The sequence below is a fragment of the Parasteatoda tepidariorum genome, chromosome 3, assembly GCF_043381705.1.
Source record: "Parasteatoda tepidariorum isolate YZ-2023 chromosome 3, CAS_Ptep_4.0, whole genome shotgun sequence".
Classification (NCBI taxonomy): domain Eukaryota; kingdom Metazoa; phylum Arthropoda; class Arachnida; order Araneae; family Theridiidae; genus Parasteatoda; species Parasteatoda tepidariorum.
Window position 1 is genome coordinate 76627881 of NC_092206.1, and position 20445 is coordinate 76648325.

The following is a 20445-nucleotide window of genomic DNA, read 5'->3' on the forward strand; positions in this document are numbered from 1 at the left end:
AAAATATTAATTGCAACCAAATGGATAATTGCTTGAATTTAAAAACTAAGCAATTGTTTGTTAGAGAGCCACTGTAGCTCTCTAATAAATATCAATTAGGTGACCAAGTTTGAATCTCAGCAGTGGCTGGCTGATGCGAATTCTACTCCCGGTTCGCACCGACTACAGTGCTGACGTAAAATAACATTAGTGGTTGACAAATAATGGGTTAGAAACCTTTGCCGCGGGGCTAAACGTGGGAGGTTTTCCTGGTTTTCCTCTTGGAATGCAGGTTGATTTCAGCAAAGAATCCTCTACGAAGGCTAGTTTATCCCAATAGGAGTTCCTTTACCTTCTAGGCTGGGACCAAAACTACAATTTTACGGAGTTGAACATTGAATTCAGCGCAACTCAGAACGACCGAATTCTGTAAACTCAGAATTGGGTCAGCTGTTCAATATCGTTACATAAAATATAAATTTTTTTTAAAATTAAAATATCCTTTTCTGTAATTTATATTAAAGTGTGTTTATCAATAACGATATCACAAAACTGATTTTATTTGTATTTTTTCAGAAGGCTCAACAAAAAGTCAATCGCGAGGCATACCCCAGAAGTAAGTTACTTTTATCCAAATTATAAATTACCTTGTAATATATAAATTTGTTACAATGCGAAGTGATTAGAATTAAAGTTTGACTTTCAAAGGGAAAATAGTTTTACTTTCGTGAAGAAAAAAAATATGATCCGATTGATTTGATATTTAATCTGAGCATTTAAACTGAGTGTAAATATTATCAATATTCAAAAACCGGAAAATACTCTCTTCCGCTTATGTCATGCTTACGAGACGATGTATGAATAGGTTTCATATTCTAAGAAGTTTTATTAGTGTGAGTGTTTTTTCAAGAAAATTGCACGTCATTTTACTAAACAGAAGATTTTGTCGGTCGGGATAGCTTAGTTGGTAGGGCGTTGGACTCTAGTTCAGGAGAACGGGAGTTCATATCCTGCCGGCCGAAGACTCCCCGTGTAGTAAATGGTGAGTACGTTAAATCTGTCGGGTCAAAAAGTCCTCCGTGTTCCGATAAGAAATTATACTTCTGGGGGTACTGGATTGGAGATTGATCATTCTCTGGTTCAGGTCAAAATTATAATCTGTGGATGAATGGCTGTATGAGTTTTGTTCGCCCTATAAACGAATGTGACGTATAAATGCGGCAGAAGTTGAATTCTCGGCCATAGATGGCGCCACTGGAAAATAAGACAAATCGCACCTCCTGAGCCTTAATGGCCTACGGCAACAACAACATAAGATTTTGCTGTATTTTATAAAATTTGTATATAAAATTAATTTTATAAAATTATCGTAATGGTTGCCAAGTTTTGATCTTCAGTTTTTTTCCATTTTTCTTTTGTGTTTACACTGTATTTTTTCAAAATTGTCGTACTATTATTGACATCAATGATGCTTAACTAATTTTGGTAATAAATAATGCAGGTTTTATGGTTACTAGCCTGTTTTTGATAATTACCAAATGTACTAATACCATTGCGAGCACTGTGATGATCAGTTTCTTAATGTGCTTCCAAAGGGAAAAGTGCCGAAGAAGATTGCTTAATTATGGCAAATTTTGACTATCGTGAGTTGACCCCGAGCCACAGCATAATGCCGAAATGATTCTTATTACACTGAATAATTTTTTTTGCGAAGGATGAGCTTCTTAAAAGTGTTTTGTTTAATCAAATAACGTAAAGCCACCGGGAAAGACAATAAATATTAAAAAATAGAAATAATTTAACTTTACTAATTTGGTCGCTATATGTCGTTTAGGATTTGTGTATAATTTTATATTGTTGATCAGAATTATGGAGTCAATAATTTAAAAGTTCTATTCTAACTCCGATTCCTGATTTTCTTCAGAGCTCCATTTCAACTCTGCCTCCGAATTCAGAGATACTCATTAAAAATTCCATCGGATCCCAGGAATGTACTTATTATTGCGATATCTACTTTTACGATCTTTTGTACCGTAACTAAATTAATATTTTAACTTTAATGAATAAAATATTTAAAAAAAAAGTTCATTTAAAATTACATTTTTCATTAATTCATAATATTAACATAATACATAATTACATAATACGTAATAATTACATAATTTTTTCATATTTCTCAAGAAATACTTAAAGAATCATTTTATAACTTAATAAGTGTTTAATATAAGTGATTTGTTATACACATCATTTGATAGAAGACATTATACACATCATTAGATCAATTGATAGAAGATATCAATTGGCTTGAAAATCATATGTACTTTCCTGATCACCTCTTACTGCCTCCCAAACTGGTTCATCCCTCAAACTCTCTCGCGTTGCCCTGGGGGAAATTTCTTCCAACTAACCATGGTATTGAAATCTTCACAGACGGGTCGAGAATTCAAACTGAGAACAATGGTAGACTTATAAATAAAACTGCATATGGTGTTGTAATGAAGATAAATGGCAAAACCATCAGCACCATCTCGGCGCGTTTGAATAACAACTGCAGTATTTATCTGGTTGAGCTCCTTGCGATACAGTCAGCGCTCCAATGGCTTAAAAATCAGGGCTCTCCAATTGCAAGCATTTACACAGATTCCCTTTCTTCACTCATGAGCCTGGAGGACCCACTTAAACACCTCAAACTTATAGAAGACACCAAAGCCATGTGGAGTTGTAACTATAATATAAATTGGATTAAAGCACACTCAGGCATTGAAGGGAATGAAGAGGCAGACTGGGTCGCTAAGGAAGCCGCTTGGCCAGATTGATTTTGAGATCCCGGGAGAAAAATGTGAAATTAAGTCTTGCATTAAGAACATCACTTTTAACCACTGGAGAGATGACTGGAGGTCTAGTGACAAGGGAAGAGAAACCTATAAATTTTTTAAAGATCCTAGCTTAAAGCGCCTGCAGGCCAATTTTTACTTAAACCAGCTCCTTACTGGCCACGGAGTGTTCGGGACCTATCAACAAAAATTTTTCAGAAAATCAGCTTCATGTAATTACTGTGGAGTGAGACAGGACATCAAACACCTAATTAAGCGCTGTCCAAGATTCCGGGCATTTCGTGTAACCCACATGAATAACTGCGAAAAGGAACACCAATTCTTTGCCGTATTGACCAGCAGGAAAATTGTGACTCAAATTATTAAACAAACCCTCGAGGACATTTTAGCTCCAGATCAACTGACCCCAGTCAAGAACCAACAATAGAGCATGTCATCGTAAATTTTTTAAGTAATCAACTTTTAGCCTTACATTTTGAAATTTTATCTACTTTTGATTTTAGACTTCATCGACTTCTAGTCAGACTTTTACTTTTAGACATTTACTCTTAGGACTTTTAGCTGCCATTGATTTTGGTTTCGAGATTTTTTTGTCTCTTGTTTCCTTATTTAATTCTCGACATTTACACCGGCGCTTTGGATTTTATTGCCTTTAAAACGTTTTTAATTGTCAAGTATTATAGTTAATCCACTTTTAACTGATCACCACCACTGTCGTTTGGCAAAATTTTACTGTAATTTTAGTTTTTAGAGAAATTTTTATTGTAATAATTTAATTTTTATCTCCGTATACCCCCCTGGGGTGGGTCGGAGTTCAACCTATCTTTATTATACACATCAGTTACGTTTAAAGATTTTAGAAATTTAAGGGATCGGTAATAAATTACGTACGGAAAAAATGTTTTTTAACACCCTTTGCCCAAAAATATTGCAATAAGCTTATAACTTATATCAATTATTTTTTTGTCATATGCAATAATTGCACATTCGTAAACCAAGCTAAATATTCATGAAGATATAGACATTTTTACAAAAACAAATTTTTTGCCTAACGTTTTATTGCTATAACTGCAGAAATATTCAAAACAATTAAACATAATAAATTAATTAAAAATAAATAAATAAATTTATTGTTATTCATCATTATTTATTATTGAAAGTATTATTATTAAAATTAATATTACTATTATTTAATAATTAAAATTTTCATTAATTAAAAATTACTCTACAAATTTTGTTCAATTTTATTGAATATTACTGCATGCGGTAAAAAAAAGGTTAGGCAAAAAAATTAGTTTTTTTTTAAAATTCCTGATCTCAATGAATATTTAAGTTCGATTTACGAAACTTAGAAGCAACTTTTGCAAATAATAACCGAAATAGTTCTTGCAAATTACGAGATTAAGGCTATTTTTTTTGCATAGGTTGTTCTAAAACACTATTTTCAGTTCGTAATTTACTGTCGGTCCCTCAAATCTCTAAAAGCATTAAACTCTATTGATATGTATGAGAATTCGCAAGATATAAACATTTCTGAAGTTATAAAAAATGTTCTGGGTTTTTCTTGAGAAATATGAAAAAAGGAGTTAGTATAGAAGTGTATCCATAATTTTCTCCCCCACCTGTAACTATAATGACTTTTGTACGGTTTTTGCTTTTCAAAGGCAACTTTCTCAGTACTCTGAGTACTGATTGATTTTATAGGAAAGCAAATTTTTTGTTGTTTTTATACAAATACTTGAACTTGCCTCATTCGGGTGGATTGATTTCAAATCTGAAATTAGTTTGGCTACACTAAAGCTACAGATTCTTTTTAAAATGACATTTTTAATCTATTATTTTTTAGAAATGCCTGAGTTTGAAAACGTTATATACAGGGTGTGCCGAAACGACCGCATAAACTCTGCACAGCTAGATTCCTCGTTAGGAGTACATAAAAACTGCCCAAAGAAGTGTTCCTGTACGATTCATAGTTTACGAGAAAAATACGAAAAACAAAGTATGACGTCACTGCCGGTGCAAGAAAAAAACACTTTATTGGACATATTAAAGACAGTATTTGCATATCTTTCAAGACGATAATGTTTAAAACGTACGCCGCGCATATTTTGCTTTAAATTGCGCATAGTATACTGGTGTTGATATGTTCAATAAAGTGTTTTCTCTTGCACCGGCAGTGACGTCATACTTAGTTTTTTGTATTTTCCTCGTAAACTATGGATCGTACAGGAACGCTTCTTTGGGCAGTTTTTATGTACTCCCAACGAGGAATCTAGCTGTGCAGAGTTTATGCGGTCGTTTCGGGACACCCTGTATAAATGCAGGTAGCATTACTGTTGCGGCAAACTTCTAGTGGAGTTAGGGCGCAACACCGAGATTAAAATTGCCTAGGAACCCATGACAGGAAATGTCGTCAAAAATCGCTAGGGGCTCTTCCTCTATTATGAACTGTGCTTCTGAACAGGCCTGATGATGAGTCCTAACTTCCTTAGAAGTATGTCGCATAATTTATGTGACATTCTTTTATCTATAACGTTTTTAAGCTTATACATTTCGTCAAAAATGGACTGAAAATGTCATTTAAAAAATCTGTTGCTTGGAAAAAGAAACTGGTTACTGATTCCAAATTAGCGATCCGAAAATAGCTGAGAACTGTTAATACATTTCACGCAGCAGGAAAAAATAATTTGTTCTCTAGAATTATTTCACGACTTTAAAAACTGTGATCTTTATTAAATAAGAGTCATTAAAATAATTGAAAAAGTACTTTATTTATTTTAGCACGGTAAGCAAACCTAAAGTTGCTCCGCCTCCTCCTCCAAAGCCTAAACCACCGTCTGAGGAACATATATACAACGGTTTTGATTCGCATCATCAGACTCATCAAGATCAGCAGAGAACAACTTCTCGAGTTGAGTATCAAACTACTCAAAAGGTCTACAATCAGTATCACCACCAGCAGGAGCAGCCAGTTCAATATCAACAGTCTTCTGTGTATCAAGTAAATTCTCAACATAGGTCACCTGGCTATCACTCTCCATCTCTTGATCAATATCCATCTCCTGGATATAGTTCTCCAGTAAACCAGTATCAACAGCACCCTGGTTATCAATCTCCAACAAATTATCAACATTCACAACAAGTGAGCTATCAGCAAAACAGCTATCAGCATTCACCACAAATCAACTATCAGCAGACGCAGCAAAGCTATCATCAGCAATACCAGACTCCACCAAAGCCAGTTAGTCAACAACCGGTAAATCAGCACCAACCTGTTGCAACTCAACAACAGTTAAAGCAGAGCTCTTACCAGCAGAATCAAATTCAAAACCAGCAGAGTAGAGATCAGAAACAACAGTCTTATCAGCAGCAGCAAGTGCAGCAACAGATCCAACTGCAATCTCAGCAGCAACAAAGACAGCAAACTAGTCAACAGCAAGTTAATCAACAACAAAGACAACAACAGCAAACAAAATATCAACAGTCAATTGCACAAGAAACACCGACAGCAGTCTCGAGAGCTGAATTTAAAGGTAAATTTGATAAGCAAATTTCATATATTTTGTTATAAATTTCTTGTTAAATTTTAGGTTGTTTTGTTGGAATAAACTGGTAAAGTGTCTATAAAATATGACGTCAGTGATTGAGTGAGCCCATTTATTCATCGTCATAATTGGTACACTTAAAAAGAATTATCAAAATGAAACGAAATTTCGCAAGAACAACGTTGATATAAGTAAGTGAATTAAAAAAATCTCCCCACCTACCATTGCCTTTGTTTGGAGTGGAGTCTCTCTCGACGAAATTGGACAGTAAACAAATGAAACCAAGTCATTTTCAGTGATGAAATCCAGACCTAATTTAGGAAGTTATAACCATCGTTTACGACTGTGGAGGCCTCGCGGTAAACGTTTTAAACCTGCCTTCTCCGTACAGCTGCACACCACTTTTACATCTGGAGTGAAAGAATGGGGTGGCTGTGCAAACACCTACAATCACCCATATTATTGGCTCACGCTGCCACGACAGCGGTTCGTTCATGACATCTTTCAGCCACATGTGTTACCACTTCTAGTGTGGTTCTCAGGAGCCAATTTTCAACAAGATAATGCGCGGCCACACACAGCTAGAGTTTCACAGGACTGCCTCAGTCACATTGTCCTTCCAGACCTGCTCTATCCCCAGATTTGTCACCGAACTAGCATATCTGGGTGCATTTGGGGTGGCAAGTTGGACTCCCTCCAAGCCTTGTCGATTTAGCGGTATTTTTTGCAACAACTGGGGAATAAGATGTCTCAGGACATAGTAAGAGACTTATCTGCCACAATGACGGAACGTGTCTCATCATGCATTCACGCTTGAGGTAACCCAAAAGGGTATACTAAAGCCTCCCTTAATTTGTATTTTTTATTGCAATAAATAATAATTTTGCTCGATTTTTTTATCATTTACTTATATCAAATTTGTACTTATGTATGTAGAATTTTTATTTCATTCTGACAACTCTTTCTCGGTGCTCTAAATTTAATGGAAATGTACGATGCAACAAAAGTAAAAATTGTTTCGATACATTTGTTAGTCAAAATTATTTATCGTTTTTCTCAACTGTGGTAACTGATACGAAAATCATCGATTGGCCATGTAGAAACATATGACTTGCATAATTTTTTCTCTATAATAACGCATAATTACATGGTTTTTAACAATCGTCTATTAATTAACGACATAAATTTTCATTTAATTATTTAAATGTTTATTGTTTACTTAATACAATTTATCCTAATTTTTAAAAATTTTAGTACTAAAAGAATACATTTCATGCATACATAATTATACTAAAAGGATAGTATGCAAAATTCAATGGTTCATTATTAACTTTTTTCCCATTACAGTATAAAATGTTTCTCAGAAAGTTCTAAATCTCTCATAAAATTTCTTATAAAGGTTAAGTTACTTGTTAGCATCGCAAAGCAAATTATAAGTTTTCTTTGCTTATGCATTCCATTGAGAAATTTATCTTATTTTCAGTTGAAGAAATTAAAGATATCTTGTATAAGTTAATATAGGTTAAAAAGGATCAATACTTTTGTATGCATCAAAACAAATTATCGTACTTTTTGACTAACAGATTTATTTTCCTCTACAATCAGTTCGACCTGCTCCTCCCCCTCGCAACGTAGCATCGAAAGAAGACAGAGACACGATGGCAGCTGTATACAGGCAACAATATGAGCAACATTTGCAACAGGTCAATGAGCAACAACAACTCTATATGAATAACATCGAGGAAGATGATGTAAGAATGTTTTTTGTTATAATTAGGTTGTTTCTGCATTGTTATCTGAGTTGAAGTCTAAATTTGTTTGAGTAGGTGCTAAAATATTTCAGTGATACATAGCTTCAGAACAACGTCGTAAGATTCAAGTACGTGACGACAGTCTGTTACGGGCCGTATGATGCTAATAGAAATGCATAATAATCTTCTGTCGATGAACTATTTATGAAGAACTGAAACATAATTTGTAAACTCTTTCAGAGACAAAGCATTTTTGTAGCGGAATATTCGTTATTAGTTTTTAGTGTGATTTCGCGGCATTAAATAATAACATGCAAAATATTAATAAAAATTTCAAATCGGACATTCATGCGTTGCAGATTAAATTTTCAGGGTCATTTTTAGCTGTTAATTATATAAAGGTTAGTTTGGTTGTAGTATTTCATTTACGCCTCACTAAAGCTGAGTAATGGGCTATTGACTGTTTCCAAACATCCCTGAGGATTATCTGGAGACATTGCATCACAATTTTGATCCTCAGCGGAAGGGATGGCTCTTCCGCTTTAGAAACCCGGAGACCGCTTTGGCATCGAAAAGTCAAGACAAACTAAGCTGTAAGCTGGAAAAAAATGAGAAGTTAAAAACAGAAATATAGGGAATAGTCGTAATCTGGGAAATATGGTACCCATAGTTTGGTCAGAAGAGCGATTTAAATTTTGAACCTCATAATACTGGTTTTATTTTTTCCGTATTTCGCAATATTTTTAGAACTTGTAAGCAAATTGAAAAGCAACACACAATTATAAAATTTGCACGCAATTATAAAATTTGTTTATCCAAAGATAATTTCATGCAAAATATAAATTTTGGCTAATATTTATTAGTTTTTATTATTTTATAAATTAATAGTCTAAAAAATTTTGAATTGTAAGGTATACAATTTTTTACATCATTTTTAAGTGTTTAATTTTTTATGGCGAAATAAAAAATTTGAGCGAAATTGGTTGAATAGTTCCTGAGAAATATATGACTTCTTTAAAATTCAATTTCTCAGCAACTATTCGACCGATTTCGCTCAAATTTCTTATTTTGCCAAGAAAAAATACTTTTAAATGATGTAAAAAAATTGTATACCTTTCAACTCAAACTTTTTTTGACTGCTAATTAATTTTATTGCTAATTTGCAAATTTTTTTGATCATAAATAGAATAATACAAAATAATAATATTAACTATAATTTATTTTTCGCAAGGAATTATTTTTGGATAAACAAATTTATAATTGTCTCCAAAAAATTTTCAATTGACTTAAAGTTTTTGAGATAGGGAGAAATACGCAGAAAACAAAATTAACATTATGAGGTTCAAAATTTCGATCGCTCTCCTGACCAAACTGTGGGGACCATATTTCCCAGATTGCGGCTACCCACTATATTCCTGGGATCAGAAAACCGAATCCGTTGCAAAAAAAGGTATGTTTATTCAGAGAAAGTACGTTTTTGTATCTGATTTCGTAACTTAAAATATCGTCTTCACTAATTAATCAGCATATTTGAGGTCACCCCCTCGAACCATTAAGATGGAGCCCTTTAGCGTGAAGATCGGATCATTAGATCAAAAGTTATTTAGAATGGTCCATTTTTTTTTCTCACTGCACATCTTTCTATCTTTTTCATTTTAAAAGTTACAAGAATTTACATATTTTGCATGATCTCTGAGATGAATGTTTATGAATTTAGAGCTAATGATGTATAAATATTTACGTAGGTTTATAATATTTAAGTAGGAAAGATAGGCGCTTTAATGAAACTCCAGAATCAATGGAGTCGAAAAAGCGAAAGAGATGCAGATCTTTTTAGAGTGAAATCTTTAAATTCTGTTTGAAAATTCCTAAATAGACAGTTGTGTATAGCAGGAAATTTTATAAGTCTTAGGGATACTTCACTTTTGTATTACACTATCCATTCATCCTAACTTTTTATTTCAACGGCGGAATAATACCTAAATTTTTTTAATGATTTTGTTACTACTTTTTTTTCTTCATTTTTCTTTGGTTTTTACTCATTTCACAACTTCATGGTAAAATAAAAAATTTGAAAGTTATTGCATCTCCAAATACTGAAATTGAGAGTTAATTTTACAGGAAATTCCTTGAAATATTTGTTTCAAATAACATTTCCAATTAACAGTGATAGGTATATAAGTCAAATGTATACATTGAATGAAATATATTGAGATCAAAGTATAATTTTACATATATTGTACATAAATCAAAGGTTCTTAAGGATGTACATATTGCATATTTTTAAAACTTTGGTATTAAAAGAGTGCCATAATTTATTCAAATCTGGAATAAAAGATTTGAGCATCCAATGAGCGAACGAGCAAAGAGCTGTGCCTAACTCCTAGTTTGGTTTAAACCCTAATTTCAACCACTATTAAGACACGTGATTGCCTTTGTTTTGAAATTATTTCTTTTTATATTTAGAAACCTCGAGCCCACATAATAAATGGAAATATCTTTGAGCACAACTCCACTTCGGGAACGCCTATCACCTACAAAGCACCACCAGCCGCACCACCGAAACCGCACTGGCCACCGCCACCTTCTTCTGCTGATTCCAGACTTCCTGTCGAAGCTGTGGAACCCTCTGGAATGGATGTTGGCTCTGTCTGGCCACCCAGAGTATGTATATGCATCACGTGATATTATGTTATTCATTTACGTATATCATGTTTATAGAACCTAATATACTGTTAAACTATTCCCATTATAGCTTTTGTGAAACCGTTGTGAAACAGTTTTTTTTTCTTGGTTCGTTTTGGTATACCCATAATGATGACAGGACTTATATCATATATATATGTTACCGGCAAAGTATGAAATCCGGCATTATATATAATGCCTAAAACTAGCCGGCAAAGTATGAAATGATTTATATTTCACACATTGTCTAGGCATTCTATATAATGCCAAATGCTATTTAAGCAAAGTATGAAATAAACGTCCTGATGAGGTTATTATGTAAATGATGTGCATGTTATTGTGAATGATCGAAATCGGTGGTTGTTGACTTTCACCGGTGAATGTTGACAATCACAAAGTCGCTTTGGTGAATGTCCGAAATATTTATTACATCCGATTTGATTTTAATTTATTCGTGGATATAATTACATTTATTCGATATTTTAATACTTACTGACGATAAATTAGAAGAAACATCAGTGTTTGGAGTATCGGGCAAATGTATACCGGGTAGTGGACGAATTTTGAGGACTTAAATAAAGTTGTATAATTCAGAAAAAAAAAATATTTTTCTTCTATCTTATATTCTTCTATATAGATTTAAATTTTTCTCTAAACTGTTTCTTAGAAGTTTTTTCTTCCGAACTCTTCAATTTGGAGTTTCCTAGGCAACTACAACACTTTTGTGCTTCGGCTGGCCCCTAATTTTTCTGACATTACAGTTTTTTAACAAGCTCAAATTATTGTTCGTTTTTGAAAGCAAAAACTATCATCCCGGGATGATTGTGCTTCGAGAATCGGTGATACGATTGAGATGTGCTTTATCGACAGTTCTACGAGGGTTGCTATGTATATTTCTGGCCTAATAATGAAAAAACAGATATGTAGGATCGAAATTGGTTTTATTGTTTTTCAAAATATTCCCCATGATGATCAATAGAATTTTGCATGCGTTTGAACCAATTTTCAAAGCACTTTTTCCAGTCCGATTGAGGTAACTCCAAAACATGCGTTTTGAATGCATCAACCGCTTCTACGTGGGTCGAAAATCGTTGTCCACGTAATTTATTTTTGATGTGTGGGGATAAGAAGAAGCCATTGGGTGCCAAATCAGGGCTGTACGGCGGATGACCCATCAGTTCGATCCTTCTCTCCGTCAGAAATGCCTTTGTTTGAGTCGATGTGTGAGAGCTCGCATTGTCATGATGAAGAATGATTCGCCTGTTCTTCTGCTTTTTTCGAATTTCTCCGATGACTTCTGGCAAACAAATGGTCGTGTACCATTCAGAATTGACCGTCCTGCGTTGCTCTAACGCCACTGTTGCCACATGACCGTTAATGCCGAAGAAACAGGCAATCATTTGTTTCGATGTGCTTCTTCCTCGAACAACTTTTGTTGGTTTTGCCTCGTCTTGGAAGACCCATACAGTTGATTGCTGTTTTGTTTCCGGCTCATATGCATAGATCCATGATTCGTCACCTGTGTAGATGTTATACACAGCCTTTGATGTACCTTGAACGTATTTTTCCAACATTTCCTTGCACCAATCGACACGAGCCTTTTTTTGAGCGTTTGTCAGATTATGCGGGATCCAACGCGAACAAATTTTTTTTACGCTCAAATGTTCATGCAATATTTTATTGATGCTAGTCATACTAATGTCCAAAGACGCCTCTATCTCACGGTATGTCACATGACGATCTTGCTTTATCAGTTCACGCACAGCATCGATCTTTTCTGGCACAACAACGGATTTTGGACGACCTGCACGGGATTCGTCCTGGATCGAACATCGACCACGATTAAATTCGTTATACCAATTTTTTACAGTGCTGTAGGATGGCGCTTTATCGCTGAATAAAGAATTAAGTTCATCGAAGCACTCTTGTCTTGACAATCCACGTCGAAAGTTATGAAAAATAATGGCACGAAAATGTTCACGATTCAATTCCATTTTTTGAAAGAGAAGAACTTTTCAATTTACTGTCAACAACACAAATGAAGCTATAATGGTAAATCGTCTGCTGAATTTATGTTTAAAAATATCGAACTTTCGATTAAAATCGTCTGCGGTCGCCTAGTAACACTTACAGTTGCCAAGGCCAGAAATATAAATAGCAACCCTCGTATAACTCAATAGCATGTCACACTGTAAAGTAAACAACCCTTCTTGCATCTCTACCCTATTTTGATGAAATTAAGCAGATCTAGGGCTTACGTGGATTTTTTTTGTGGATATATTTAGGGCGAGTTTGTTTTTATCTGCATTTAAATTTGAAGTAGAATTTACATATTTGATAATAACATCAGCTGTAAAAATTTTTAAAATATTTTTTAAAGAAAATATTATCACAAATATGAAAATTTCCTTTACAATAGAAAATAAACTTATGAGATTTTCTTTTAAAGAGGCTTAATGTAAAGTAATGTTATATGCTGCATTATAAGATAAGCAAAGATAAAAGGAGAAGTCCCGATTGGATGGCTAAGACAACACTTAGAACAGCGTTGGTCTTGTTTCACATTCTGCGACTTGACGCATAGAATGTTTTGAAGTAGTTCAGTCAGGCATAACATGTGACTTATGCTTCACTTGTCCTGATTTAAAATGATTTTTATTACATGCGTTAAATTTACATTTGGTTAGAAAAAACTTAGATTAAAAGCCTCATTTTAATTTTATTTCCCGTATACTTATTTTTTTCCTGGCATAATTTATAAAGAAAAACAATTTTTAATCTAATTAGATTTTGTTAAACTCTTATGTTATATAAGTATACTACGTAATAAAAATACAATAATATTTATTTGTTAACATAAAAACTTAATGAGATTTTTATTACAGAATAATATTTTATTAAAGTTTCTTTGTATAGTTAAAGCATGTAGTTAATACAAACTAAAAAGCTGACAACAAAACTTAATTGTACCGCAATAAAAGTGAATTGTGCAATTGGATAAATTGAATTATAGTTCGTCTAACACATGAAAGTCATGAAATATTTTTTTGTTTATTGAAATTTAATAAAAAATTATGCAAATTTGTAATTGTAAAGTTAAAGCAAGACTTAATTTAAAATAAGGTTAGTTACTTTTTTTATAAGGTTTTGATTATAATTCGAAAAAGAAAATTACAAATTTTATTTGAATTTAAAAGAAATCTTGAAGTGTGAAAAGGACATTTCATAATTAAACTTGAAAAAAAATTATTTATTCAGTATAATTGAAAAATTTCTAAATTTGATTTAGTTAATTAAATCAAGTTGAGCGAAAAATGTCAAATTTTTACTAGATTGAAACTTGTTTTTTCTTTCGTTACACAATATATTATTTACATTTTGTTTTGTTATAAAATTGTTATTAAGCAAGAGTGTAAAGAAAGAATTAAATTCAATGTTTTAAAACAAATGAATACCGCCTGGGTAAAGAGTAACAACTCACATTTTTTGTTAGTTTGGAGATAAACGAATTTTTCTGTCACAGATACGTATATTGCAGAGTAGCGTGATTTCTCATGATAATTAGTATGTGTGTTAACATCTCTTTATAAAATTTCTTATTAATTAAACAGAATGAAAGCTCATGTTCAATTTAAATATTTACAGTAGAAAGTGACATTTTTAAAAGACGTGGGTTATCCTTTTTTGACCTCAAAAGTTTTAAACCTCTATATTTTATTCACCAGGAACTCATTTAAACATGTTCTTGCAGAACCAACTTGAGAAATTTTTAGCACGTTTTTTCTTCTTCTAAAAACAGCATTTTGCAAGTAGGCTGCTTTCAAGCTTTACAAAATATATGCAATTGTTGTAGCAAACATTGGTTATCACTTTTCTTCCTCAAAATCTTTAAATGTCTATTTTTTATTCATCTGTGTCTAATTTAAACATATTTTAATAACATCATTTTGCGAAATTTTAACTCGTTTTGCGAGCAAACCTTTTTCAAGTTTTACAATATGTATGTAATTGGTGTAGGGAACATGGATTATCCTCAACACCTTAATTTTTTTTAAAAATTCATCAGTGTCTCATTTAAACATATCTTTACGGCATCAACTTTTATTTATTTATTTATTTTTTGTTTATTACAGAGATCAACTACTACAGATCTGCCTCGCACAGGATTTGACCCTGCTGCTGTGAGAGCTGGTCAAGGTAAATGTCATACCAACACTCTTAAATATTTCACTAAGACGATGGTCAATGACCGTCAAAAAGTTTTCCAGTCAGTGACGGTAAAAATACATTTCTACCCATAAATAGAGAGAGTGAGAGAGAGAGCTGTTATGACCATAAAAGAACAGCTGCGTGTTTTCTCTTCTCAAGTTTTTCTCGTAAAATTTATGACCACTAACTGTAAATTTACGTTTATCTCGTTAAGAATTATCTACCGTTGGAGCCTTGACTATGTCTTAAATCCTTGCGATTTGTTGTCGAATTCATGCGAATCGTGAAATGAGTCGAAATAGTGTAGTGCTGCTTTCTGTCGAGGAGTAAGAGAGTAGCGGATTTACCAATGCAGAGAAAGTATTTTTTCCAATGCCCCACACTTCTGCCCTTCAGATACCTGAATGACCTTTGTCATATAGGTATCTGAAGGGCAGATTTGTTGGCCACTCTTTATTAGGTGGGCCAACGTTGCTCCTACAGTAAGGGCAGATAGTATAGATAAGGAAAGAACGTCCATGCCTTGCCCGGAATTCGAACCCAGAACCTTTCTGGTGCAAGGGCAGTTCCCTAACCCCTACAGAGGCCGGTCAGCATGCAGAGAAAGTTCGAGAGATGTCTTTTAGAGCCGGTTGAGTTCGAACCTTTGATTCGGTTCAATATACTTCAGCAAAAAATCAATAATTCGATAAAAAAAAACATAGGAATAAGGAATATAGTTACTGATATTGTAGAATTGTAAATCAATAGGTGTAAAATTTTCTGCCGGTGAGTTAATATTCCGTCACTTTTTCAATATTGTTTATCAAGTTTTGAAATCAATTTATCAGGAAAAAGCACATGTTATACGCTGTAACTTCTCCATGAACGACATGCAAGTACTACGAGCAACTAAATGAAGTTTGTGTAAAAGAAACAACATGGTGCTATTTACAAGTTCAGAAATTTTGTCGATTATTAACCCCTTAACTTGTGCGCTCGAGTTTATTCGAGCTCGCTAAACAGGCCAAATCGTACACACTCGAGATAATTCGAGCGGTATTGTATTTTATGCTATAATTTTTCACACTCGAATATAATCGAGGATTGAAAATAACAGTGTGAAAGCTGACAAAAAAAATCGTTTTATTGATATTTATTATTTACATAGGACTGTAAGCTATAACATCTATTGATTCAAAAATGAAATATAGCCTTTTTTTATGGAACAAAAGTGCAGTATATCAAAATTGTCCACCAAAAGAAAAGTTGAACCAGGAGCGGAATCAATTTTTTTATATAAAGAAAATTGATTTCTTTTGGCCTGTTTTTTTCTTCAAAAAATCTGTGCGTTAAGGGGTTAAACGATTGTAGAAGAATTCGGGGAAGTAAGATTGTTCATATCCAACTTAGTAGTTCTAAGATCGGGTCAGGTTCTGCTTATTTCATACGGCTTTAAATTTGAACCGACATGTTAGATAAATTTTTTATAGCGGGTTTCTTAAGATGCTAACTTTGAAATCGTTCTAAAGAATTTAACAAGCTCTGAAGTATTTTCCTAAGTTATGTCATGGTGTTATTATTAGATTATGTAAAACTTGTTTTTGCTTTTAATGTGTTTAATAATAATTATATAACCTAACCACGTTAGTGAAATAACAAAAAACTTTTCTTTCATTTTGTAAATTTATCCTCATGCTTTTATTCATGACCACAAGTTAGTTTATAATTTATTGTGTATGCATTTACGTGTTTTTTTCCAGTTATAAGTCCATCCAAGGGTGAGTTTTTCTTTAAAATTAACCCAAAATTTAAAACCCGTATCTAAGTTGAAGTAAAAAAGATTCTTGCATTTAAAGAAATACGCTGTAACTAATATAACTTTCATGATATTGAGGGGATTTAATCTTAGACTATGTCAACCTTCATCTATCAAAAGGTACCTCGTGATAGAATCAAGTTAACATCTCTTATATACTAGTGATTCGGTATTTAATATTTATAGTGGTAGTTACGACACATTACTCCCCTTCCAGAATTGTAATTGTCATAGAATTCGATGAACAGATACCACTAGTTGATTAATGCTGTTTTATTTATTAACTTCAATTTTTTGCTCATTATATTTATTTTTTTTCTTCCAAGCATTTCGCTCGTTATTTTTTTTATAGCTTTTTCGCTATTTTTTCCCGTCATTTTTTTTATAGCTTTTCGCTATTATTATTTTTTTTTCTAGCATTTCGCTCATTATTATTTATTAACCGGGAGACTTTATTTACACTTCACCTGATTTTTTTTCTTTGAGCAGTATATATTTTTTTTAAGCAAATCAACTGTTTAATGTGGATTCATCCATCAATATTGACAATTTCTTATCACGTCAGCNGAGACTTTTTTTACTTCACCTGATTTTTTTTTCTTTGAGCAGTATATATTTTTTTTAAGCAAATCAACTGTTTAATGTGGATTCATCCATCAATATTGACAATTTCTTATCACGTCAGCAGGTCACCAATGAGGGGATTTAATCTTAGACTATGTCCACCTTCATCTATCAAAAGGTACCTCATGATAGAATCAAGTTAGCATCTCTTATATACTAGTGATTCGGTATTTAATATTTATAGTGGTAGTTACGCCACAATATCACTTAAAAACTTCATTCTCTTCAAAAATATATCAGTTAGAAATAACAGTCGACATGTTTTAAGCGTTCAAAAACAGGTACCCATACCCCTTTTCAATACTTGCCAGACGTGAATGAGAAATCAGGTCTGAAAAATGGGCGACTGTTTTTGATGCACTGGAAACATTTTAACTGTTATTTCCAATTTGTATATTTTTGAAGCGAATGAAGTTTTTAATCTAGTTACATCTTACCTCTTCAATTTCTTAGGATTATTTATTTAACTTCCATGATAGTTGGAGGTCTACTTAGGGTTAACCTAAAATATTAAATGAAAGACTAAAGGGTGCGAAATCGAAGCAGAAACTACTGTAATACAATGTTTTTTAAACCTGATGTTTTGAGAACTTATTTGAAGTATTATATATTCTTTTCGAGTATACACCTCGCTATTTTCTGTTAGTCGAATCGATTTAGCATGAAATTCAGCGACTTAAAATTAATTGCGAAACATTTTCAACTTATACTAACAGCTCCTGGAAGGAAGTCTCCTCACCTCTTTATACATGTAGGTTGCTTTGATTGTCTGAAATATGATAATATCTGCTCATTAGCTAACTTTTAAACGAGAGAGAATCTTAATTCACGAAAACAGACATGTAAATATTGAGATAAGATAATTTTTTTAAAGGAATTTTACGATAATATTTGGCTTATGCGCAAACTGACTTATTTTTAAGTATTCTGATCAGTTTATTTCTACCAGCATGTAAAGAGGATTTCAGTTTTAGGAGTTGATACGTATGGACTGTGGCGCGTAATTCGAATCATGAAAAGCATCACTAACATAATCGATTTTCTTATCATTAGTTTACAAATTAAACGTATGGAAATGGTCAAATATTTCGAAATTTGATATCGTAAAAATGTAGGTGTAGATATTTTTAGGAGATGCATTCAATGATAAACTCTTCTCCCTAATTCCACTTCCTGGGTTTGGGACTTATATGAGGAATAGGGCGAATTTGGTTTTATTAGATAGTTTTTTTTTAGATATCAAACAAGTCTTTTTTATTTTTGAGTTGGCATGCATTTCTCAAGATATCTCTATTTTTAAACAATTTTCAAGTAATCTTTGTCCGCTAGTAGACTAATCGTTAGCACACGATTCCCAATTGAGCATCGAGATCAAGCATCACTGGCTGCGGCCAGAAAGCGGGTCGGTCCTTGTTAAATTGTTATTTCTACAGTTAAGTGCTCGGTTTTGCTCACCGGTCGTTGGACTACCAAAGCTGGGAAGCCATCTCCTCTGCAGAGGATCAAAATTGTGATGGTATGTCTTCGGTTTATCCTCAGGTTTGCTTCCCAGATTTTCCCCAATAGCCATTGTTGCTACCGTAGTGGCTTAGGGGATATAGCGTTCGCCTTCTAATAAAGTGAACCGGGTTCAAATCCCAGCGATGGCTGGTCACTGCGAATTCTGCACCTGTCTCGCACAGACTATAGTGCTGAAGTTAAATATCCTTAGTAATAGACGGATCACTGGGTGGAATCCCCTTGTTGTCAGTCTAACCGTGGGAGGTTTTCATGCTTTTCCACTCCATGTAACGCAAATGTTTGTTACTTCCATCAAAAAGTCCTAAAGGAAGGCAAATTTCCTCCACTACTTGATTCCGGTTCCCTTGTCGTCTGGATTGAGTTCAAAATTTTACAAGACTACGGAGTTGAACATTAGTAGTTGTAAAACCAAAAAATTGGGTCGACTTTTCAACGAACGGTTATAAAATAAAATAGCAATTGTACAGCTCTAATGCGAAGTAAATGAAGTATTTATATTGTTAACTTCATGTAATCTTCATTTTGCAGTTACAGTGCCTCATATAAACCAAAATACAATAATTTGTAGGTCAAAGATATTTTATAGAATTTTTCCAATTCTACAATTAAAAAAGAAACGGGAGTTCCTTTCTTAGATATTAACGTTTTTCCCGCCCTACCCTCAGGGATGAGGACGGGATCAAGTTTGATAGCATTCAATACATCTTTTGAAAATATCCCCCTTTTATTATTTTTAGACTTTTGATTCGATTCTCGATATATTTGGCAGTTTCCATTTATTTTAAGACCTCTTGGAAATTTAGTTACTTTTGATTCAGAGTATATAATTTTTAATAGAGTTCATATATACATCATTGTTTTTTTTAATTACAGGTAATGGCAGGAGATGTGTATGGCCACCTCAAAGTGACGAGATGAGAAGTGGTCGGAATACGCCCCAGTCACCAATTACTGGGCGAAAAATACAATGGAATCCATCGCCATCTCCGCCCCAATCTCGCCGAAACCTCTTCAGTCCTTCGCATTCACCAGCAAGGAGGAAGGACATTCAATGGCCTCCATCATCACCAACCGGCAGCTTTGAAAAGGAAAACTTACATCGCCAAAGCCCCAGATTATCTCGAAAAGCTCGATTTGACGATTACGTTAAAGAACACGCGTCTATCAACGTCCCCCAGACGTACAGGCCACCCCCCGGAACGCAACATGTTGAATTTTACTAACTCTCCAACAAAAATTATATATTTTTTTTGCCATTTTATATGTAGCTTTTTTTCGTTTTAAAGAATATTTTTTATTTATATATTTTAAATTATTAATGACGTTTATGAGCATGGTAGGTTATGAAATGTTAAGTTGTAGGATTTAATGTTTATTTTTATTGTTGTAATTGATTTATTTAATTTGAAAGTTAGTTTTTAAGAGAGAGAGAATATATATAGATATTTTCTGGTTACTGAGCACAATCATCTATTGGTGTTGTTATGGACATTTATTTT

The 20445-nt window shown here is 33.3% G+C and overlaps 1 protein-coding gene across 4 annotated transcripts in view; it reads left to right on the forward strand.

Annotated features, from left to right (window-relative positions):
- The window catches only part of LOC107438118 (myb-like protein Q), an 87030-nt gene extending 66585 nt beyond the window's left edge, over nt 1-20445 (forward strand). For all 4 annotated transcript variants that reach the window (XM_071178861.1, XM_071178862.1, XM_071178864.1 and 1 more), the window contains 6 exons: nt 556-595; nt 5595-6346; nt 7964-8109; nt 10576-10773; nt 14928-14991; nt 19820-20445. In XM_071178861.1, coding sequence (XP_071034962.1) covers nt 556-595; nt 5595-6346; nt 7964-8109; nt 10576-10773; nt 14928-14991; nt 19820-20169 — 1550 coding nt within the window. In that variant the 3' untranslated portion in view covers nt 20170-20445. The remainder of the gene's footprint in view (nt 1-555; nt 596-5594; nt 6347-7963; nt 8110-10575; nt 10774-14927; nt 14992-19819) is intronic.